Consider the following 23,314-nt stretch of genomic DNA (forward strand, 5'->3'; position numbering starts at 1 on the left):
GCCTCTCACTCCACTTCTCCCGCTCTGAACGCACACGTGCGGTGAGGAGCCATGGATTGGCGGCTGACGATCGGCGAGAGGCCTGGTTTCGATTTGACTGGATTCGGTTTCGGAGGGAGACGGACAGGACGGGCGATACCACCACACTCGTAACTCGTATTAACCCCGGAAGCTTTGCGATTGCAGGAGCTTCACGGCAGGGAGATTTGCAACGGCTCGCGACAAGGTCTGTCATGCTGCAGCTGTGGGAATGAAATTCTCTCACGTGCTGCGTAAGGTTCTAGCGTACAGGACATGGCAACTCCATACAGCGCACGAGCGGCGTCTGGCGCCCTTGCTGGTTCTGCGACTTCTGGCCCGTCTATGCTATGTACTCTCCGCGCTCCTCTTCCTTCTCTAAATCCCAGCCCTAACGTCCAAACTTGGCGAGCGCTGCTGCGAGAAGCGCTCTTGCCGCCCAAAAACAGGTACCTCATCTCATCCCATCCGGTTCAATCCAGTACACACCCTCTGCCTCCTTTCCCAACTTCCCCCATGCAAACATTTCCCATCCCATCCCATTCCCCCCACACCCCAATTTCTCCCCAGTCTATCTCCCATCCCAAAACATTTCAAAAAAAAAAAAAAAAGAATCCCTCAACCCCCCTTCGCAAACCTAACCCCCAGCACCCTCTCCCCCTCCCCCTCCAACCCCACAACGCAAACCTCCCCCTTCCCCACCCCCTCCGCGACCTCAAACGCCCTCACAACCCCGCCGTCAACAGCATCCGCCACCACCCCCTCGACCCCCTCGAACCCCGCCGGCCACTTGACATCCCCAACCGCGATCTCCGACGCCCGCACAGGCCCCTCCGGCCGCGCGGCGGCTTTGAGCAGGTTCTCGAACTGCGATGCGGAGGGGTAGGAGGCGGGGGAGACGGAGGAGGGCGTTTTGGTGCGGGTTTCGGCCGGTTCGAGGGGCAGGACGAGCGGGGTGAAGGGTGGGGTCGGGAGGGTTGAGAGGGAGGGGGGTGCGGTTGGATTGTGGGATTGCAGGGTGGAGGGGACTTGGGGGGTTTGGGGGCTGGGGGGTTGCGTGTTGAGGGGCGAGAGGCCCGTGGAGGCTTCGGCGGAGGAGAGGGTGGGGTTGTCGTGGGGTTGGCCCATGGTTTGTTGTTTTGTAGGTTGTGTGGTGGTGATGGTGTGTTGGTTGTTTTTTTGTTGGTGAAGGTGTGGTTGTGGTTGTGAGGAGCTCCGCGTCGGGGTTGGGGATGTGTTGTGAGTTTCGTTGGGAGATGTGGATGGGTTCTTGTTGCGGTCGAGCAAAGAGTCAAGAGATTAATTCTTGTACCTTGCTGGTCGCGCAATTGACGTGCGCTCGTCGAATGTTTTCGACGCATCGTTCTGACATCATGTTGATGACGTTCGATGCAGCGGCGCTCGCTGTCGTGGAGAAAGGCGCCTACGCCTACACGCCAAATCGGTATCAACATCAACTATCTTACATTTCTGAACATTGCTCGATTGATAGTCGTAACGGCCATGCTGTCTCTCCGCTCGCAAATCGTGGCCTGCTCAATACTCTTCAAACTCAAGCGAAGTCTCACGGGCCCCAAGTCCGCCCATCAATCAATCATCACATCAACCCATCCACACTAATCAGCATCATCGTCAAAGCATCATCAGTCTCCTCCCATACCCCCAATGGTCTGCTCAATAATCCTCCAACGCCAAAGTGAACTCCCCCACGACGGCCCTCAACTCCGCCATCAATCAATAAATCCAACCTCCGGTGGATCCCATCAACGACCGGAGTCCGCCCCGGCGCGCTTCGACCCCCAATCCCCCAAACCAGCAACACCAGCTTTGCTGCCCAACCCAGCCTCCCTCCCACGTGCTCCCCGAACAGACCCCATACCGCCCCTCCGACACCTCAACCTCAGACTTCACGAGCGCTTTGACGGGCGATAAGTCAACTTTGGTCGGTCGGTCGGTCGGTCGGACGCCGCCCCGGCGGCGTTCTGCGCTCTGGGCTGGCTGTCTCACTGCCCAAAACGCTATCGGGGCGTGGGCGGAGGGCTCCCCGACACATGGACGGGGTGGGCATACGAGCGGTCCGGTATTGTCCCGTTTGCACGGTGGTCGTCCAGGCGCAGTTGCCACGGGATGGAACCCGATGGCCTGGGTCTCCGTGTCCGTGGTGCGGTGCCGGATCTGCCGGCAGTGCGCGGTGGGCCGGGGAGTCGGGAGGCTTTTGAGTTAGGTAGGTCGGGAGAAGGGGGTTGGGAGAGAGAGGCGCTGCTTCGAGTTCAGTGATTGCTTGGGCAGAGGGGTGTTAGTTCGTGGGGGGTGAGGCGCGGCGGGCGTAGGCGCTGTTTTTGTTTTGTTGGGGCTTGTTGGAGTGGTCTCGTCTTCTCGGAGGATATGAGTGTCTTTAGTCACTGTCGTGGTTCTCGGGGACTATCAAAGACAGGACGTTCACTGTCAACCAGCCGTTGGACGAGTACGACCTATTTCATCGAGCTACACTCGGATGTGACTGCGACTGTTGGTTCTGAATTTTTATATATTGTGCGAATGTCAATGACATCACGTGATAGCAGCTTTAGCTCACATGGGAGAGCGCCAGACTGAAGTTCACTTCATGTCAAAACAAGCATTCTGTGCGGTATCTGGAGGTACTGTGTTCGATCCACAGAAGCTGCATTACTTTTGCCCACCCGGGCATCTCACTTTTTTGCGTCCGGTTGGGCCGCGGCTCTATTGCGGACCAATTTACACGACGCTAGAGGACGGCAGGGCAGGCTAGGCTATGCAGTGTTCCGCAGCGTCAACACGGCCATACGTCGATGACAGACCGTCTGCTCTGATCGACACCCAAAGGATAATCACATGGGAGATTCGAAGAGCTGACGAGAAGAGCATGAAAACTACTTTGCATTATGTAACCGTTCCAAGGCCGTCCATCCTATCGTTTTAGAAGTCGAACGCATTACGAGCTCGCATAAGCACACGAGCCGAGCTGCCTCTTCTCAGCCGGTTTTTCAATCGAGATGTCGAAATCGAAGATGTCGATGGGAAGACCCTAGATCCAATTAGCTCTGAAGTTCACAAGGTCAGAAAGCTGCCGGGACAGGAGGACGTACGAGAGTAGTGCAGGCGTTGGGGATGTCCACGATGCCTGCTATGTGACCTTGCACTGGCGCGCAGGAGAGGAGAAGGTAGATTTGGTAGTCGTCATACCCTGGGCTCACGTCAGCACGCACGTTCGGGAGTTCAATCAGAGCACGAGTCTGTTACCGTATCGCCTGAGATACTCAATGACTCGCAGACACGTCTGCCGGTAAGCAACAGTAGCATCCAGATAGTGCTGCTTGCCATGCTCGTCCACGCTGAAGCCCTCGAAGTAGATGTACCTGCCAGGGCCAAACTGCGGCTCTACGGGACCAGGGACGTAGATGGGGCTCTTCATGCCGATCTGCGCCATGCCACCCTTCATGACAGAGAACTTGATCGTGATCACACCAGCCATTTCAATGGCACCGCAGAAGGAAATCTCGCCGTCGCCCTGCGAGAAGTGCAGGTCGCCGACGGAGAACTTGGCGCCCTTGACGTGCACGGGCAGGTAGACCTTGCTGCCGCGAGAGAGGTTCTTGATGTCGCAGTTGCCGCCATGTTCGGGGCGGCCGGGGACGGTGCGGGCGCCTGTAGAGAGCCGTCAGGATGACTTCTTATCTCGAGACCCAGCGCTTGACGACTAACCTTCTTTGCCGACCTTCTCCTTCGTCTGTGCCTCACCGCTGCCAACGTGGACGCCCTTTGGCTCTGGCGGGAGAGCGACGTCGCGGTCCATGTGCGAGCACGCCTTGATCAAATCGGCCTCGCGTTCGTTCCAGGTTTTGAGGACCTCATGCGAGGGAGCGCATCCTAGCTCGATTGTCAGAACATTTCTAATCGAGTGTTTGAGGCACGATTCGCGGTCGGCTTACCTAGAATACCAGGGTGGATAAGCCCAGCGAACTTGACACCAGGGATGTGGCGGGACGAGCAGTGGATTCCCTCAAAGTCCCAAATGGCTTTCGCCCTGTTGTGCTCGTCAATGTTAAGTTCATACCTAGGCCCATCCTCTCACAAAATACATACGGCTTGGGATAGATCTCATCCAAAAAGCCACCGCCATTGTTCTTCGCAAAGATACCCGTGAAACCCCAGGGCGAGTCTTCGAGCGGCTGAACATCCTGGATGTCCACGACCAGGACGTCGCCAGGCTCGGCAGTCTCGATCTCGAAGGGGCCGCTGAGGTAGTGGACCTTGGTGAGATCCACGTCCCTGATGTCGTCGGCCGAGTCGTTGTTTTTGATCTGGCCGCCGGTCCAATCGACGCACTCGATCTTCACTGTCTCGTTGTTCTTGATGGTGCCGGCGAAGGGAACTGTTCTTGATGTCAGAGCTCGGGGTTGTTCTGGAAAAAGATTTGGGCAGCATACTGTCTGGGTGCCATCGGTTCTTTTGTGTGGTCAGCAATTTGTTCAAGCTCTCGTTATTGTGGACAGTATGCATACATGAAGGAAAGGCTCGGTCGCGGCATCTTTGTCCAAGTTGACCTTGTTGACGTATCTCAGTCCTTTAGTAGGCATTTTCGAGCTCCAATGCGATCTGTTGTTAGGTTTATCTTGTACTTTTCTGCACGATAAGGTCGCGTTTGTTTCCAAAACTCGAGAATCAGGGAATTCGAAGTGAGAAAACAAAGGGAGAACCACACTTATCCATCCCTTCTCCAATCAATGCTGTCATGCCAACGTGGAAAGAAGAGGGGTAAGCTACGATAAGAGCCCATGGCCCGCGGTATGGGCGGCGAAGGTCAGATCTCGGTCGCCAGCTCCCAGTGCGTCGATGCGCGATTGCCGTTCCGCTTCATTAGTCAGTGGAATGCAAGATACGGTTACAAGGCAGACTGCATTCGCCTTCCTCATTGGGCGAGGTGTGAGTGTTGGCTGTCGAGGACGTGGAGCTAGGGAGCTGGGAGATGGACTTTGGACCTGCGACTGCGGGGCACCGCGTACGTGGGCTGTGTGGATCCTGGCGGCATGCTGATACCGGCAGGGACGCTTCCTTTGGAGCGAGATCGTGATGTGGTTGTTTTTACATGAGGATGATGAGTATATCCGAATTGATTGTGGAAGTAATGGTTACCTGCTCTTTCTTCCCGCGGAGTTGTGAGACTCGGTCCTCCGGCTGCTGGGTTCGATGGATGTAGATCGCAAGGTATCTTTCGGTAATCGGTAATTCCTGTCAGATAGGAGAAGTGCTCTTGAGTGCAGGTAGGAAGTAAAGGTTGCTTTCGGTCACCAGCTAGATCAATCCTCTATCGCAGGTATTTGTTGGCACAAAGACGTGACAATCTGGCGTCATAGCGAAGTCACGGCGTTTTGTACGTTTTCGAGCCATTGGAGAGTATTTTGAGCAGGGTCTACGTTCTGCGAAGACAGCTTTTATACAGCCTGGACATCAAGGTGTCTGGTCTAGCTGAAGCTCAATCTATCATCTCACGCAAACTGCCGGCCTTTGACATCACCTGCCGCATCGACTGGCCCAGCCTTGTGCTTATGGACTCTCGCGTTGATCTTATCAACTGCGTCGAGGGGCAAACTCAGAAACTCGTGCTTGTTATCCCATCTCACATCCTTCTTCTTGAACTCCTCCATCTCCTGCGGCGGAGGCGGTGGGTCGGTAATCTTGGTGATGAGGTACGCAGTAGATGCTTCAGCGATGCCGTAGATGAGGACACCCAGAAGAGGAATCTTCAGGAAAACGAAGAATGCGACGGCGAAGCCATACAAAACACCAGAGCGGTCCGAGAACCAAAGCTTCTTCTGCTGAGGCGTGTAGCGGACTCGGGCGAAGTAAGGATCGAGCTGGAGACAATGTCAGCGCATGCAATGGCGAAAGTAGGTACCGAAGCAATTACGTACCAGCTCTCGCATCAGCGTACGGCTAGAGAAATAGCTCTGCAAGAACATAACCAAGTACCTCTTCGGCAGGAAGATACCGCTACCAAAGATCACCACGGCCGGTTGCCATCCAACTGATTTGTTGAAGGTGTAGAAACTGGCTGCGGGGAGTACAAACCTGCCCACATACGGCAGTAGAGACAATAGGTATACCGCCAGACTGATCCCAGCCTTCTTGGCGAACCGCATCAAGAACGACTGCACAGCTGCCCACGGATCCTTGTTCTTATCACTGTTCGTGCCCTTCGTCTCATACTGCCGCAAATTCGGGTAATACATTGCCCTCAAATCGTCCGGATTTTCACCCTTGTGTTTTTGAACGTATGTCTGGTCGACCCAAGCGAGGGAGTCCATGAACATGTTGTCGAGAGTAGGAGTGACATAGCGCATGAGCGTCATGAAGAAGAAGGGGACCTGGAGGACGGAATGCTCGATGAAGTGTATGCCCTCGATAACGTCGGCATCCCATGTCGTCTGCGAGAGATCCGTGAAGAGGCCGAGGAATGATATGAGGACGCGGATACCGACAGTCTGGAGCTCAGTCAGCGGTAGATCTGGAGTACCTTGAATTGAGCATTATGCCATACCGGAATGGCTACGACAACTCTGATCACAATGCCCGCCAACACGGCCAATGCTGCCTGCTTGTAATGCTCGCTGGTGAACAACCCTGGATTCTGCAGAGCGCGAAACGCACCCACGACGGTGAGCTGGGCGCCACGCAAGATGGCATTGGGCTCGAAGTGGCTCATCACGGTGCTTAGTGTATGTTCGTCAAATGGACGACTCTGCCATGAACTTCAATTTAGACCAAGACACGCACACGAGCGATGACGATGACGTACGTGGTAAGGCGAGCAACCAGCTCGGCTCTCTCGGCTTGCTGCGTCGTCTCGCGGCGGCTGTGGGGAAAGGCGGCCGATCTTCAATCCGTCACGGCAGACCCTTGAGACACGCGATATGCACGCCTTGCATGCGCGACAAACGGGGAAAATACATTGCGACTTGGTATATGGTACACGTGATTGTGGCACCGTCTTCGCACGGTAAGCTTCGTGAGATCTACGGTGCGCGAGAGCTTCGCGATCTGGAACTTCCTCTTTTCGGCCAGTCACATGGGCACGTCCGGGGCATGCATCGGTGCAGCGCTGGGAGCACCCCTGCAGCAGCGCACACGCCTTGAACTCTCCCAGCGACAACTTCCACACCCCACCAACCTGGACTCCAACTGTGTGTACATTCCTGCAGCCGGGTGAGAACCCTGGTAGGCATTGGAAGAGCAGAAACGCCACATTCTATGGAAGCCTCACATCGCCCATCTTCTGCCCCTTAGGTCGCTCACGTCCGCGTCGCGTGAGCAATAAACAGACCTGAGATACAGCAGGCCTCACGGATCTACGCGACCATGTCGACTTCTCCCTCGCCCACCACTCCATGCACGCCAGAGCAAACTACAACGCGACGGGCGGCTATGACCCGCTCCTTCACAGTTCCACCAAGACTCACAGTAGCTACTCGGGCAGACCCAACTCCTGAAATCGGCGCGGCGGACGGCATTGAGACTCTCTACGTTCACCCAAGCGCGAGCATAATTAAATTCAACACCGGCGGTTCCCGTCCAGGTAGCAGCTCTGGCCTGTCGCGATCGAGGAACACGGACAACACAGGCACTCTGCCATGGTCGTACCCTACCGAAACCACAGTCGCGGCCGGGCCGATGGAGATCTACCGCGTCCCTGGTTCCGTCTCTTTCCTACATTCTGGCGCCTTGCTGCATGCAATCCTGCCGCGAAGCCAGTGCTGGTGCGTGGACGGCGTGAGCAAATTCGCTTTCCGCGTGCTCCCTGAGACGTACTACAGGATTGAGTTGCCTGGAGAGACTGCAGAGGATATGGAGCTTGTGGAGGCTCTCAAGGTGACGCTCAAGAAGGTGCTCTTCTACGAACGCACAGCGTGTCCTTTCGCGCGAGGTTTTACGGTTGAGTTGCCTGCGGAGGAAGTAAAGATTAAAAAGAGAAATAGTGTCAGGGAAGGACCGGCTAAGAAGTGGAAGTTGCAGAAGGCTTACGATTGGAAGCCAGAGGGGTGGGAAGAGGAAGAGATGCAAAGGAAGATGAGGCAGGCGGAAGCACAATCCAGTGGAGAGAATTCGCAATCGTCGGGTGAAGAGGAGGACGCGCCGTCAAAAGGGGACACTCCGACCGGAGAAGAGGAGGACAACGATACGGAAACACCTTCGAGAGCACGGCCGAGGGCTCTAGAGTCGATGCGCTCTGTCACGGCACCTCCGGAGCTGCAAGTAAAGTCAACACCACCCTCGCGTGTGCGGTCACGAGTGGAGGCGGTGGAAACCGTCGACCGTGCCCACAAAGCGGAGCGAGTACGATTCAGCGCTGAAGTGAACCGACGGAGCTCTATACAAGCGAGTAGGGTCTCATCGATACCTGTCGACTTGCCACCGTCGCCGCCAGACTCAAGCGCAGGCGCTGAGAATCAAATGCTGGACGAAATCAGTGGATCAGACGAAGAACTGGAAGACGAGACTGACGACGCCCGTACTGCACAATCACCAGTAATTTCCGTGAGCCCCGCACAAGGCGACAACATACCTGCATGGGTGCAAACACCTGGGGACACAAATCTGTCCTCCGATGGACGAGACAGCCATCTCAGCAGCGATAATGCTCTGGAAGATGACAGCACTCAGGAAGACCATGAGCCTCAACAAACACCCACTGCTTCTCCCAAAGATGAGAAACATGTCGTCCTTGAGGAAGTACCGGCCCCTAACGAAGATGAATTAGCTCGTCAGTTCGGAGACACGAACCTTTCCGGCAATTGCCAATCACAGGATTTCACGGAACAAGACAAGGCTTCTGGCAAACAAATGAAAGCAAACTTGATCGCTGAACAACCTGGCATAATGCAGAAGCCTGCAACGTCGGCTCGTGGAACTGCCCTGGAAGATCCTTACGCTGCGATCCAGGCTCGCATACAAGCCCGCCGGTCTATTGGCGGCACGACTACCTCTTTCGAACCGTCCACGAATGCGCCAACTCGAAAGAGCACAGCATCCACCTCGACTTCGGCCACCATTGCCTCGAGGCGCTCCCAAAAGACTGACGTTGCTCTGCGACAACAGTCTATTACAGCTGCTCTGGTCAACAAGGCTTGCGCAGTATTTCTAGGACCACCCGCACATCTGGTGACAATGATGTTGCGAATCGCTGCGCGATTCTCCCGCGGTGCATTCGGTACCAATGGCATGTTCTTTGTAGAGTCGCCTATTGGGAGCCCAAGGAGAGTTCCAGGAAGCTTTTACGTAGAAGATGAAGAGGATCTGGCATGGAAGAGTGATGAAGATGATTGGGAAGAAGATGATTTTGGCGTGCCACTCAAAAGTCCAGTCAGGATCAGCGGAGTGCGCGAGAGGGCCAGACGGGAGGGCTGGGAGATGGAGTGAACGAAACAGCGGCACGGCGGTGCTAATTCGGCATGACTGAACGAACGGATATATCTAATGTACTTTAATGGAACAAGCAATGAGAAGTGATGACGTCGCGTTATCAAAGGGTCCGGTGGCATCCGTGTTGCTTCCAGACTTCCGCCGTATCCTACTGCGAGGCTGGAGGCCATGACAGTGCTGGAAATTGAAGCTGTGTCAGTGGAAGGTTCGCACTACGCAAACAAACACAGGTACTTGCTTATGCATGGACGCCAAGGGTGTTTCTGCACAATCTACCCCGATCCAACCATTGCTCCCCGCATCCCACACGCCAACGCACGGGGAGCCTGAGCGCTCGGTCCAGACGCCAGAGCCAGCACGGCCAGCTACGGCCGCCCTTCATGAATCCACGTAGAGTTCACGTTACCTGATTCAACGGGGCCCGCAATGCCCGTCATCACTTGACTACATTTCTCCTTTCATCGCCTGCCTCATTCCTTTGGCATGCGCCGTTGCCCCGTACACCTCGAATTTCCTTGAAACCCCTATCATCACACCAGGAACGCCATTCCCGTCAGCATCACGTGTGCTTATTTCGACGACAGCCGCCGGCACGTGGTAAGTCATGGCTGAAGACCCCACGCATCGCCGGCGCAGCAGCTCCATCGTGCAAGCTGCGGGCAGCAAACACGTGAAGCACGGCTACCGACACTCTTCGCTCGCCTCAAACGCGGCCATGGAACCGAAGGCGGGCGTCATTCACGAGGACTCGGACCAGGGGCCTTCGAGCTCCGACGTGGAGATGAACGACATGCGTTCAGACGAAGACGACGAGCTCACGGACGACGAGGAGACGGGACTCACACATGCTGAACGGAAGAAACGGAGGCGGCGGAAGAGGCGGAGCACCTTGCTCGACGCGAGGGTTGCGGGAGTGCCGGGCGACACGACGAAGACGGAGGAGCAGCTTGCGAAGGCAACCCTGTTGCGCACTTACGCGATAAACGCGGTGCTGATCGGCCTGTGGTACACCTTTTCTATCTCGATTTCGGTCTACAACAAGTGGATGTTCTCGGAGGACAACCTGGACTTTCACTTCCCGCTGTTCACCACCAGTCTGCACATGGTGGTTCAGTTCGCGTGCGCGTCTGCCGTGCTGTTCTTCCTTCCGCAGTTCAGGCCTTCACACGGCAGCCATGATCCGCATGCGCAGGGTTACTCGCAGGTCGAGGGGAGCGAGGAAAACGCCGATCGTCCAGGGAGGCCCAGCAATCCACCGCCCGAGAACAAAGGCCCGCTCATGTCTCGCTGGTTCTACCTCACTCGCATCGGACCATGCGGCACGGCAACTGCTCTCGACATTGGCTTGGGAAACTTCTCTCTACGGTTCATCAGCCTGACTTTCTTCACGATGTGCAAGTCGTCCGTGCTCGCCTTCGTGCTCCTTTTCGCCTTCCTTTTTCGCCTCGAGAAGCCCTCTTGGCGTTTGGGCCTGATCATCCTTCTCATGTCCGCCGGCGTCGTCATGATGGTCGCCGGAGAGACAGCTTTCAACGCGCTCGGCTTCATCCTGGTCATGACCGCGTCCTTCTGCTCCGGCTTCCGTTGGTCCCTGACGCAAATCCTCCTGCTCCGCAACCCCGCTACCAGCAACCCCTTCAGCAGTATCTTCTTCCTCACACCCGTCATGTTTCTCGCCCTCTTCGTCCTCGCGCTGCCCATCGAAGGCACCGCGGACGTAATCGAGGGCATCCGCCTGCTAGCCGAGACCAAAGGCGCCGTTCTCGGCGTGCTCATCATGCTCTTCCCCGGCGCCCTGGCCTTCCTCATGGTCGCGGCCGAGTTCGCTCTGCTGAAGCGCACCTCCGTCGTCACCCTGTCCGTCTGCGGCATCTTCAAGGAAGTCCTGACCATCTCCGCCGCCGGCGCGGTTTTCGGCGACGAACTCAGCCCGATCAACGTCAGCGGCCTAGTCGTCACCATCGCCTCGATCGCGGCCTACAACTATCTCAAATATACGAAGATGCGCATGGAGGCGGAGAAGCAGGCGCACGCGATGCTGGAGGAGTCGGACGAGGCCGGCAAGGCGGAGGATGGGCTCTCGGACGATGAGGCGGGTGCCGTGGAGCCGAAGCGGAAGCGCAGGACGAGCGCGCTGATGCGCAACAGCTTGTCGGTCGCAACGGGCGATCTTGCGCCTCCTCTACAGCACGGCGGCGGTGGGCAGAGCAGCTCGCACAGCCCCACCAAGAGGCCGGAGAATCTAGAATAGACCAGTTGTTACGGCATATAAATTGTCACCTTTTCTTATGTTGCAATGATGTTGATCCGTTGAGTCACTTTTATCATTTATCTATGTCATCAAGCGCTGAAGCCTGATACCGTCGTTTTCACACCTCACAAACAGCAACCCTCACCCTAAATGCTAGTTGAAGTTGAACGCGTTCCTGCAAAGCGGACACGTGCTGGCGTTGCTCGTCTTGAACCACTTGAACAGGCAGCTGGCGTGGAAGAGGTTCTTGCACGTCGGGCAGCGCTTCTGCGGCAGCTGGCGGTCGGCGCTGATGATCGAGTAGCAGATCGCGCACTCGGTCTGGCCCTTGAGCGCGCCCGTGACGTTGCGGCGGAAGGACGAGAGGCCGTCGGTGATGGAGCCGTTCTGCATTGCAAGTCAGTGAGCTGTTTGGCTTTGAAGATGTAGGAGGGGCTGACTTACGGAGAAATTGATGACGCCCTGGCAGTTGCGCAGCCAGCTCTGCCACTTTTCCTCTTTGACGGCGACGCGGCTGACGCCGACGACCTGCGCGGGCGCCAGGGGGTAGGAGTCCGGCAGCACGACCTTGATGGCCATGGTCTGCTCGTCGACGACGTACGAGACGTGGATTTCCTTGCTGCGCATGCCGACCTTGATCGTCCACTTGTCGTACTCCGGGTCGTCTTTGGCGCTCATCTCGTTCCACTCGGAGACGGCCTCCAGGCTGCTGGTGACGATGATCGGGGAGATGTATTTGGCGGTCCAGGATTCGACGGCGAGCGAGGTCTGGCGTGAGCGGATGTCGAGGTAGTAGGATTTGACCAGGCTGGGCAGGTGGGTGAGGGCGAGGAAGAAGAGGTGGGAGAGGAGGTACTGGACGTCACGTTCAGGCGTCTCTTCTTGGTCAGGTTGGTAATCTTGAACGTTGAACCTCGAGGCGTCGACGGGCTTGCCACGAGTGTGACCTAGGAAGTCCAGGACAAGACTGAGGAGACCAGGCAGGTAGGTACCATCCTTGAGCTGCTCAATGTAGTCGCTCTTGACCTTGTAGCTGGAGTTGGCGAAGTGATCGAACAGAAGACGCCAGCTGTAGAGATAACCCTGCAGGCCCAGAGGCATGTTCCGGTCGAACGAAGCATCGGCCAACGAGTCCAAAGTGGGCGGATCAAGGATGAGCGAAAGCAGCTCATCTGGAAGCTGAGCCGTTCTGTTGTCGAGCGCAGCATCGAAAGAGATCTTTTCCTGAGTGGAAGGTACCTTGACGTGCAGGACGTTGAATGCAGCTTGCTGAATGGCTCGAGACTGTGTCAACATAAGTGGATACAGATCATCGGTGTCTTGTAGGGCCTCGATCTGCTTCGCGGGTAGCTGGGAAACTTGACGGCAGAGCAGCTGGTTCGTGACCATGAGCGGTTGGTGAGACTCGTCCGAGACACCATTGGCGGACGTCAGAAGGTGGAGGAGACTGCTCGAGATTTGGGACTGTCGTTCCTTGATTCCATCGACAAGGTCATCGTTGGCATCCTCGACCTTTGAAAGCCTCTGCAGAGTGCTGTAAAGTCTGAGACATGCATTGAGAAGGGGGATGCTGGTTTCGCTGATGGCCTCCTCGTCAATCCGTGTCCAGAAGCTGACTAGAGCTGACAACAATTGCGCCCAGTGCTCGCCATAGATGTCCTGCATTGCCGGTAGCAAATGCGCCAGCGCCTTCGCAACTTCGGCCCTGACAGCCATCGTGTTCTCCGGCTCGAGCCAAGAGATGACGTGCTTGACGAGGAAGATCAAGCGTTGCTTGGCGATCACATTGACCACGTCGTCTTGAGAGATGAAGATGGTGTTGAGAGTGATCAGCTCCTGCATACCCCTTTGCGAGTCCTGACCGATGTCAAGACCGGTTAGATCTGACACAATTTCATTGCACACGCGTTCAAGATACTGAGTGCCAGCCAGCAAATATGCGTGACCAACCACATGTGACTGCGTGGCAAGGAAATCCTTCTGCTTGCGAAGATTCCTCAAGGTCTCTTCGCCCGTCTTTACAGCCTCAGCTGACCGCCCATGCTGTTCAACCACGACAGAGCAGATGCGGCTGGAAGCAAGGGCTGCATAGTAGGCTGCAGGAGAGGCATGCGAATCGGATCGCTGCTTCTCAAGGACATTCAGAAAATCGGGCAACTGGGGCATAGCAGTCTTCTCCAGGACGTTACTGACAGCAGCATTGGCCTCGGAGATGAATTCGACCACGTGTGCGTCTTGCTCTGCACCTGAGACCCATAACGCATTGGCGCCAGGGATGCTCAAGTTGTCTTGGGCAAGAAGCACTGTCATGACGAGGTTCGTAGTGATAGTGACAAGATGCTCGGATGCGGTCTCTTGGAGCTGATGTTGCATATTTGTTGAAACGAGCAGTTTCGCCATGTACATGGAAGTGCGAAGTGCTTGCGAAAGCCCTTCTGCATCTCGAGCCGGCTGGGCCTTCGCTAGCTCACCATCGCTGATTAGATTCACTGCACCACCGAACGGGCTGAGCAGAGAAAGCGAGGGAGGGGGCGTTGACATGACACTACGAAGTGATGTAGCCCAAGCTGCCATATCAGGCAATGCTTTTTCGACGTCACCGACGTTGCCATCAGGAACAAGTCGCAGGGTAAGCTCGAGCATTGAATCCATGGTGAGCGACCTATCGGAAACGGATTCCAGACTCTGTCGAACAACGGAGAACTTGTCAAGGGCTCCGTTACTTTCGCCAGCGATAGACAGCTTGGAAGATAGTTTGCCAGCCAAATCAGCAACAGCCTCATCTGGAGACTTCTCAAGCCGCAGAAGACTTGTCAGCATCTGATCGGTATTCGAATTGGCACCGACCAGGAGTTCTGAAATGGCACCCTGTGATGACGAGGCAATGTGGTCCAGCGAGAGCAGGGCATCTTGAGATGCCTCATCGCGGCCAAGCTCCTCATTCAAACTGTCCATAATTGTTCCGACGGATTGTTGGGAGACAATTTTTGTGGGTAAAAGGTAGGCCAGCAGGCCGGAGCAGGGGACGCTGCGTTCTGCGTTCGGAGTACATAGTGCAACGATTACGCTTTGCAGCTCTCTTGACTCACGAGCAAGACTGGCTGCCCGTTCGGGCGTTCGGCGAGTGAACAGTGTTCTTAAAAGCTGCTCTTTGCTCGAGGCCTCAGCATCGGTTTCAGCCAACCTGGTGATAACCGACTGCAGAGACGCATCGAACGTCGATTCAGATGACAGAGCGTAGAGGCAGTATGCGAGATGTCCCTGCGATGGCGTGAAAAGCAAGTTCGCAAGGTGCTCCTCCGCAAAGGAAGAGACAGCCGTTTGGACTTCCGCATCGCGGCCAAGCAAATCGCCGCATGAACGTAGCAGCTCATTGACAGTAGCAGCCGCACCGTAGGGCTTACCACCCCTCGATGTAAGAAGAGCGAAGCACTCATTGATCAGGCGTCTGTCTTGAGAGACGAACGCCGATCTCAGTGTGTCAGGCAAGTCATGCGTACCATTTGTGAGCTCTCTTTGCAAAGCGGCCCAGCGTTCTCCATTGGCAGCAACTTCCTTTTGCGACTTATCAAAGTCTTTCGACTGCTCGGGCTGTGAAATCTTGATCTGTTCAATCAATTGATCTGCAAGAGAGGGCAGCTCTCGCTCAAGCACCAGCGGAAGACGTTGGACTTGCGCGACCTTCGACACGATAGACGCAGACCGTGCACCAGGAATGCTCCAATCCGCCATTTCTGGCTTAGGCAGAAGATATTGCTTGATCACAGGCAGGACAAAGTTCTCCATCAACTTATCCTGGTCGGGCTCTGGCAAATTGCGTGAACCCACGTCAGCGACAGTTGCGTATGTCTGCCAAGAGTGGGATGCATTGAAACGGTCTTCCCTCTTCGAGACACCAATATGAGTGTTTGACATCAACTCCGCCAGCTCGTCGTAGGTTGTGGGCATGATCTGCTCAGGGATCTTGCGGACAAGGTTGCCCAGAGCAGGCCAGAACTCGGCTGGTCCAGCTTGCGATCCATGCTTGAGCAACGATCTTAGGCGAGAAGAAGCCGGCTTCTTTCCACTGTAAGACTCTGTCCATATGCCGGGATGAATGCTGGTCAAGTGATCAAGAGTCTGGACATAATCCAGAGAAGATCCGGTCTGATCCGACGGCAAGCCCTTGTAAATGTAGGCAGTGCTGATTGCCTTCAAGTTGTCCTTGATGAGATCAGGCTGGTTGTGTATACAAGACCGTACCATTCGGTGCATTGACCGTCTCACACCGGTGTCTGCGTGGCTGACAAATTCCCAGATCTTGCTCTCCAGTAATTGGTCATAGATGCCCTGCTGCTGTGCTACCTCTTCTGAAGACAAGTTGTTGAGAATGCTGGTGACAAGCGCAAGGCTAGTCGAGACTACTCGCGCGTAGGTAGCTTGGGCATCGTCGGCGCTCACCGTTCTCTCGTCCGTGAGCGATTGCACAGTCTCATTCAGTACGGCGTCCTTGCAGTACTCCGCGATAGATTCGTGGAAGGCTTTTCTGACACCCTGAATCTTTTCCGGGGTATTAAATACCAGAGTGAGGGCATCTTGCGCAGCCCTCGCAGCACCTTTGTCATTGTCGAATGTCCCCGCCAACCATGGGCCAACTATCTTGGGCATATATTTCGCCGTTCTCTTTCCAGATCTAGAGCACGTTTGGCCATTCAAATTGTGGGATAGTTGTCGTACACGTCGCGCGGAGTCAATCGCAAGGCGAGGGAATAGCTTCGCCTGAGGTGAGGTGTCAGCGCTAAGCACTCAAGGTGCCTATTGATTGACGGAGGACGTACCCATGCTTGCAAGAAACCCTCCTCCACTGTTGCCTCTGATGCACTGGTACTTGCAAGCAGATCTTCTAGGGCCTTGGCTTTTGTTGTAGCATCTCTTTTGGAAAGGTTCTTGAATGCGACAACCACGTTCGGGTCGCTGATTTCTGAGTAGTCGGGCGCTTCTTGAATGTATGATAGCACCGAAGATTGTGACGAGCCAAAGACCGACCCGCCAAATGCTCCAAAGCCGCCTGTGGGTAACCGACCACTGCTCGCCTGCGATTTGAATGCCTTCTTACTCATAATCGCGCTGTGAAGGATCGTCGCTCCTGTGGGAAGAGATCGTCGCAAAGTACCGAATATGAACGCGCAGTTGTCGCGTGTATGTACAAAAGAGAATGGACGAGGACAGACTTGCAAGAAAACGCAGGGCGGGTTTCGTGAGGACAACAGGTTAAAGTATATTGCACCTCAAGCTAAGGTACATGTAGACCCGCGAGGCGGCGTCTCAAAAGAATCGCGCCTGAGAACGTCATCGTTGTCCTCACTTCGCGCGCTTAGTGGGGTATCGGCGTTTGGCTGAAAGTTTGTGTCATGCGACCTGTGAATGCGTTGTTGTAAGGATCATCCTTCCGCACAATTAACGAACAAGGAACGCTCTGATTTATTTAAAATACCATTGCATGTCTATGAAGAGCCAAGAAGTTATATGCAGTGTTATTTGAACGAATTCGATCAGGCTGTCTCATTGAGATTGCCACAAAGTTTTGGACGCATTGGGATTGCTTCGCCATACCTGCCGTTTCTGCGGCCGATGCATGAGTTGCACTAGGAGCGACCGTGTCTGGCGTAAGCATGTGACTTCGCGTTTGCAGCGTTGCACGCATCTTCAGTCTTGCATACTACCTTGGCCCGCCATTTAGGCATCAACGTGCTCTTTCGACTCATCGCATAACCCACCCCGAGGCCATTGAGAATATAAAACGGCAAGCAGCCTCCGAACAGCTTGATCCTCAGCAAAGCTCTCTCGCCACATTTATGGCATATTCGCGATTGAAGGATTGAGCGAGAAAAGGCCCTTTGTGGGCCGATTTGGTGCCCTCTTTAATTCTCTTCTCTACGACGACCACTCGCTAAGCAGTCACCATGAAGTTCTTCATTGGCGACCTGCCGGTCCTCTTCCCGTATCCTCGAATCTATCCTGAGCAATATGCCTACATGTGTGATCTCAAGCGCACGCTAGATTCGGGCGGACACTGTGTTCTGGAGATGCCTTCAGGGACTGGCAAGACAGTGTCGCTGCTGTCTCTGATTGTCGCATATCAGCAGTTCTATCCGGAGCACAGGAAGCTTATCTACTGCTCGAGAACCATGTCTGAGATCGAGAAGGCCCTGGCGGAGCTCAAGGCTTTGATGAAATATCGAGCAGATCAGCTAGGTGAGGTGGAAGACTTCAGAGCCTTGGGTCTCACGAGTCGAAAGAACCTGTGCCTGCACCCGTCTGTGAAGCGGGAAAAGAGCGGTTCAGTGGTTGATGCACGTTGTCGAAGTCTGACAGCAGGTTTCGTCAAAGAGAAGAAAGAGCGTGGTGAAGATGTGGAGCTCTGTGTCTACCACGAAAACTTGGATCTCCTCGAGCCCCATAATCTTTTGCCCACCGGAGTCTGGACGCTCGATGGCATGGCTCGATACGGTGAGCAACACAAGCAGTGCCCTTACTTCACGTCCAGACGCATGATGCCCTTCTGCAACGTCATCATCTACTCCTACCATTATCTCCTTGACCCAAAAATCGCGGAACGAGTGTCCAAAGAACTCTCCAAGGACTGCATAGTCGTGTTCGACGAGGCACACAATATCGATAATGTGTGCATTGAGTCCCTCAGCATAGACTTGACAGAGGATTCATTGAGGAAGGCTGCCAGAGGTGCATCGAATCTGGAGCGCAAGATCTCCGAAATGAAAGACACGGATGCTCAGAAACTACAGAATGAGTACTCAAAGCTTGTAGAAGGCTTACAAGCGGCCGACGAAGCGCGTGACGAAGGAGCTTTCATGTCAAATCCAGCTCTGCCAGATGATCTTCTCAAGGAGGCTGTTCCTGGAAACATTCGTCGGGCTGAACATTTCACCGCATTCCTCAAACGTTTCATCGAGTATCTGAAGACCAGGATGAAAGTTCTGCACGTCATTTCCGAAACTCCGCCTTCGTTCCTTCAACATCTCAAAGAGCTTACCTTCATTGAGAAAAAGCCGCTGCGATTTTGCGCCGAACGCCTCACATCACTGGTGCGAACACTGGAGCTATCCAACATTGAAGACTACCAGCCGCTACAAGAAGTCGCTTCTTTCGCAACCTTGGTTGCCACTTACGATACTGGATTTCTCCTCATCTTAGAGCCTTACGAATCGGACACTGCGACTGTACCCAACCCTATTCTACACTTCACATGTCTTGACGCGGCAATCGCCATCAAGCCTGTCTTGGAAAGATTCAGCTCAGTGATCATCACATCGGGAACCATCTCGCCGTTGGAGATGTACCCTAAGATGCTTGGATTCAACACGGTTGTGCAAGAGTCATATGCTATGACTTTGGCGAGAAGGTCATTCTTGCCCATGATTGTGACGAGAGGCTCGGATCAAGGCTCGATGTCATCAGGATTCCAAACGCGCAACGATCCTTCGAACGTACGAAACTATGGCAGTCTCTTGGTCGAGTACTCCAAGCTGACGCCTGATGGGATCGTCGTCTTCTTCCCCTCCTACCTTTACATGGAAAGCATCATTTCAATGTGGCAAGGAATGGGGATTTTGGACCAAGTCTGGAAGAATAAGCTCATCCTGGTGGAGACGCCTGACAGCCAGGAGACATCTCTGGCGTTGGAAACATATCGCACAGCGTGCAGCAATGGCAGAGGCGCCGTATTGCTTTGTGTCGCCCGTGGAAAAGTCTCCGAGGGTATCGATTTCGACCATCATTATGGACGGACCGTGCTTTGCATAGGCGTGCCCTTCCAGTACACCGAGTCGCGCATCTTGAAGGCTCGCTTAGAATTTTTGCGCGAGACGTACAGAATCCGAGAGAACGACTTCTTATCTTTCGACGCGATGCGCCACTGTGCGCAGTGCCTGGGACGCGTCTTGCGTGGCAAGGACGACTACGGAATCATGGTGATGGCAGACAAGAGGTTCGCGAAGAAGCGAAATCAGCTGCCGAAATGGATATCCAGCGCCCTGATGGAGAGCGACTCCAACATGTCTGTGGATCAATCGGTGGCGACCGCTAAGAAGTTCTTGAAGACCATGAGCAAGCCATTCCCGGCGCGAATGCAGGATGGCGTCAGTACGTGGTCTTATGAGGATTTGATGCAGCACAAGGGCAAGATTGACGCGGAGCGTCAATTGGATGGGCCTATGAACGGCGATGCAGATGCGTACAACATGCACGGCGATCAGATCATGAATGAGGCACAGGGCGCAGACGGCATGGATGTTGACGCGGATTTCGATGCTGCTATGAACAGTATGGATGTGTAAGAGTAGATTGCCAAATGAGAAATTGGATCATTACACGGAGCCGAGCACCAGCGGGGCTACTACTAATAAGGCTTGACAAGCGCGTATATGAATAGATTTCGAGTACGATGTGCCAATATGCTTTCTTCGAATTTCGAGGTTCATATATTGTGTCATTCAATGAGACATACGAACAGCCTTATTGCTTAGGCCAGTCCAATATGCCTTTCATACTGCGTTGTTTTGCGAGGATGCAAAAAGACCGCGAAGCTTCCAAGCGAGCCGTAACCACAGCGCTAAGAAGCGACTACGTTTCACAATTCCTCGAGCAATCTACACCACACAAGCGAGAAACATAAGCATTTCTTGGCCTTGCAGTCTCCCCCTTCTTCTGCCGGCAATCCCAGGTGTTTCCAATCTGTAGGCCCTACGGAGCCCTAGCCAATTTTCAGGTAATCTCGTCCTATAGTATGCGGGCCGCCACGGCCGTCGCCAGCGTTTCAACATCCGCCGTCGTTTATGGAGGCGATCCTTGCTGTGCGAGTATGTAAGGCTGTTTCGCCTTTGCTTTGCTTGTATTCACCAAGCCTTCTACACCTTTCTTGTATTCCGAATTCAACAGTAGGCAGAGCCGCTGACTTTGAGAGCAAGTTGATCTTGCCCGTCCATTCATTCACAAATACTATACACGATGGTTTCTTCCGCCGCACTCCTTGCCTTGATCGGCTCTGTCTCTGCTGAGGTCATCTGGGATGGTCGTGCCAACGACTACGCCGACAGCTCGTTCCTCGACAAGTGGTCTTGGTCCAGCCAGGTCGGCCCCTACCAGTGGTACATTCACGGCTCCGGTGAAACGAGCTCCTACGTCAACCTGAACAGCGACTACAAGAACCCTGCCGATACCGGCTCCAAGCAGGGTATCCAGATCACCAACGACAAGACCTCCTCATGGAACGGCCAGACTATGCTCCGCACTGAGCTGATCCCTCAGACCACCGAGGCCATCAACAAGGGCAAGGTCTACTACCACTTCTCCATGCAGCACTCCGGCACCAACCCGCCGTCCCCCTCTGGAGAGCACCAGATCAACTTCTTCGAGAGTCACTTCACCGAGATGAAGTTCGGCGCCTCGGGCGGCTCTGACAACAACCTCCACTGGTACGCTGGCGGCGAGTCGCAATGGAAGGCGGAGTTGACCAAGGACACCTGGCACAACGTCGCTTACGGTATCGACTTCGACGCCGGCACCGTCGAATTCTACCACAGCACTGGTGCCGACGCGCTCGAGAAGACCGCTGGCCCCATCACTGCTGACACCCAGTCCAACGGCGCTGACTGGCATCTTGGTGTGCTTCGTCTCACCAACGACGGCTCGACCGAGGACTGGCACTTCTCTGGTGTGTACATCGAGAGTGGCGATCTGACCACTTCAGTTGTCAGCCCTGGTGGCTCGACCTCTGCGCCGGCGGCTTCTGGTGCTTCTGAGGGAAGCAGCAGCAGCGTCACCAGTGCGGTTCGTGCCCCGGCATCCACTGCTGCCGCTTCCGCTGCTTCTTCTGCTGCTACCTCTGCGGCCTCCTCTCCTGTTTCCTCTGCGGTCTCTTCCGCCGTCTCCTCTGCCGCGGCTTCTCCTGCCTCTTCCCAGGCGGCTGCCACCACGAGCTCTGCCGTCACCTCTTCTATGGAAGCCGAGAGCTCGTGCGTGGTTGAGTACGTCTACGTTTAGAAGTTAGCTGTCAAGTAAACGTCTGGGGGGCTCGCTCTGTTCACTGATGTGGAGGCTGCGTAGCATGTGTGACAGCATCAAAGCAAACATGGAGAAGATACCGATTCAATAATAGACTCTATCTTGTGCAGACATGCGTTCAACTCCGTTTTGTTTCCGGATGGCCGTCATTCCCAAGCATGCTATGCAGGCATTGGCTTTCATGCCAGAGCCATTGAATGTTTCGCGAGTTTTCCGCCATCATATAAATACCGGTGCTATACCTAGCATCGGCTCCATCAACTAGGTAGCAGAGACCACCCTATTTCCAAGCATCATGCTTGTCGCTTCAACAATACTGACAATCATGGGACGGCTCGCTGGCCTCGCCTTCGGCGCACCCACCGAGCTCTCTGTCCTCGATAACGACTTCAACGGATTTTTCAAGATGTGCACGCAGACCCATTGGGACGGCATTTGCCAATCGCCAGGTTGGAAGACCAAGGCGTGTTGTCGGTCACCCGGAGTTCTACAAGCCTAGCAGACAGCGGAAGCTAACCATCACTCATAGATCCTCTGCCACCTGCATTTGATGGTGTTGTCTTGTCCGCGACACCATGGGAAGGATCGAACGCCGTCTGTTGGCTTTACCTGTATTTCAACCCCACCTTTTCGTTGTCATGCAAAGACACTCCATAAGGCTGACAAGCATTTAACGGGGACAAGTGCGAGCATGCTCATGTGGATAGAATCTCGTACCCAGGTGTCGACGACATGACGCGGGATGGCATATTCATGATCCACGATATCGGGAGCTGGAAGTGTGACTGCGGCGAAAATTGCAAGATCGCGGTAAAAGCGCCTCCTGCAGCGAGTAACGAGGTGGTCAAGAGGACAGGTCTTGTCACTGGGCAGTTCACGATGTGTCCTGGTCCTCTTTGGGGCGGTGGATGTGAGACGGTCGATTACACCAATAGGACATGCAGTCGGTAGACTCCTATAGAGAACATCGGAGCGAGCTGACTTGCCTACAGACCCGCTTCCGGCTTCCCTGAACTCCTGGGTGCAGTCCGCTAGTCCACACGAAGGGCAAGATGGAGTATGCACTCTGTATCGGTACGGACATCCGAATTCTTGGCACAGAGCCATGAGCCTCAGCTAATTGTACGATAGTGAGGACGGGTGTCGGGGTGGCAGCACTGCACCCTTGACCTATCCGGGCATTTCGAACTTCGAGACTGATGGCATTTATGGCCCGTTCAGGAGCTGGATGTGCTTTTGTCCGTACGGAGACTGTGGCTCAGCTTGAGGTGGTTCTTGACGAGATCAACTAGTTTCCAATGCCTTGCTGGTAGCTGAATGTAGTCGGTGACAATTATTGGAAGTTCCATCGTCCTTGTGTCGGTGGTGGTGCCCGGCGTCAAAATGACCTCATCCAGTCGACGGTGGCTGAAAGAACCATCACCATTGCGGTATACAAGTAGAGAGGTAGTCTGATACAATTGCATCAGATCACGCCTCCATCAGCAAGTTCCCGCACGACCGAGAGGCGCATGGTGAGCCAAGTGCCATGGCTTTGGCCCGTTC

At 54.7% G+C, this 23,314-nt stretch overlaps 7 protein-coding genes across 7 annotated transcripts; 4 read left to right on the forward strand and 3 right to left on the reverse strand.

Annotated features, from left to right (window-relative positions):
- Positions 1 to 2,889: 2,889 nt before the first annotated feature.
- Positions 2,890 to 5,147, reverse strand: WHR41_00627 (uncharacterized protein). The gene is made up of 8 exons (XM_069369233.1): positions 4,542 to 5,147; positions 4,467 to 4,485; positions 4,123 to 4,411; positions 3,969 to 4,063; positions 3,742 to 3,906; positions 3,280 to 3,684; positions 3,126 to 3,223; positions 2,890 to 3,064 (listed from the first exon to the last, which is right to left on the reverse strand). The coding sequence occupies exons 1-8, from the start codon at positions 4,614 to 4,616 to the stop codon at positions 2,972 to 2,974; spliced, it is 1,239 nt and encodes a 412-aa protein (XP_069233678.1). The 5' UTR covers positions 4,617 to 5,147; the 3' UTR covers positions 2,890 to 2,971.
- Positions 5,148 to 5,454: 307 nt separating this feature from the next.
- WHR41_00628 (uncharacterized protein) lies at positions 5,455 to 6,988 on the reverse strand. The gene is made up of 4 exons (XM_069369234.1): positions 6,836 to 6,988; positions 6,578 to 6,778; positions 5,952 to 6,521; positions 5,455 to 5,894 (listed from the first exon to the last, which is right to left on the reverse strand). Exons 2-4 carry the CDS (start codon positions 6,740 to 6,742, stop codon positions 5,526 to 5,528), a joined length of 1,104 nt encoding a protein of 367 aa, XP_069233671.1. The 5' UTR covers positions 6,743 to 6,778; positions 6,836 to 6,988; the 3' UTR covers positions 5,455 to 5,525.
- Positions 6,989 to 7,461: 473 nt separating this feature from the next.
- WHR41_00629 (uncharacterized protein) lies at positions 7,462 to 9,453 on the forward strand (the record flags this gene model as incomplete). Its single annotated transcript, XM_069369235.1, has 1 exon — positions 7,462 to 9,453. The coding sequence occupies one exon, from the start codon at positions 7,462 to 7,464 to the stop codon at positions 9,451 to 9,453; it is 1,992 nt and encodes a 663-aa protein (XP_069233672.1).
- A 607-nt stretch (positions 9,454 to 10,060) lies between these two features.
- Positions 10,061 to 11,707, forward strand: WHR41_00630 (uncharacterized protein; the record flags this gene model as incomplete). The annotated part of the gene is made up of 1 exon (XM_069369236.1): positions 10,061 to 11,707. The coding sequence occupies one exon, from the start codon at positions 10,061 to 10,063 to the stop codon at positions 11,705 to 11,707; it is 1,647 nt and encodes a 548-aa protein (XP_069233450.1).
- A 30-nt stretch (positions 11,708 to 11,737) lies between these two features.
- On the reverse strand, positions 11,738 to 16,920 carry WHR41_00631 (uncharacterized protein). The gene is made up of 3 exons (XM_069369237.1): positions 16,525 to 16,920; positions 12,152 to 16,465; positions 11,738 to 12,094 (listed from the first exon to the last, which is right to left on the reverse strand). Exons 1-3 carry the CDS (start codon positions 16,804 to 16,806, stop codon positions 11,861 to 11,863), a joined length of 4,830 nt encoding a protein of 1,609 aa, XP_069233449.1. The 5' UTR covers positions 16,807 to 16,920; the 3' UTR covers positions 11,738 to 11,860.
- A 729-nt stretch (positions 16,921 to 17,649) lies between these two features.
- Positions 17,650 to 20,043, forward strand: rad15 (General transcription and DNA repair factor IIH helicase subunit XPD; the record flags this gene model as incomplete). The annotated part of the gene is made up of 1 exon (XM_069369238.1): positions 17,650 to 20,043. One exon carries the CDS (start codon positions 17,650 to 17,652, stop codon positions 20,041 to 20,043), a length of 2,394 nt encoding a protein of 797 aa, XP_069233452.1.
- Positions 20,044 to 20,713: 670 nt separating this feature from the next.
- On the forward strand, positions 20,714 to 21,748 carry WHR41_00633 (uncharacterized protein; the record flags this gene model as incomplete). Its single annotated transcript, XM_069369239.1, has 1 exon — positions 20,714 to 21,748. One exon carries the CDS (start codon positions 20,714 to 20,716, stop codon positions 21,746 to 21,748), a length of 1,035 nt encoding a protein of 344 aa, XP_069233451.1.
- Between the last annotated feature and the right edge of the window lie 1,566 nt (positions 21,749 to 23,314).

The sequence above is a fragment of the Cladosporium halotolerans genome, assembly GCF_011745625.1.
Source record: "Cladosporium halotolerans strain TM138-S3 chromosome Unknown Sca2, whole genome shotgun sequence".
In the NCBI taxonomy this organism is placed as follows: Eukaryota; Fungi; Ascomycota; class Dothideomycetes; order Cladosporiales; family Cladosporiaceae; genus Cladosporium; species Cladosporium halotolerans.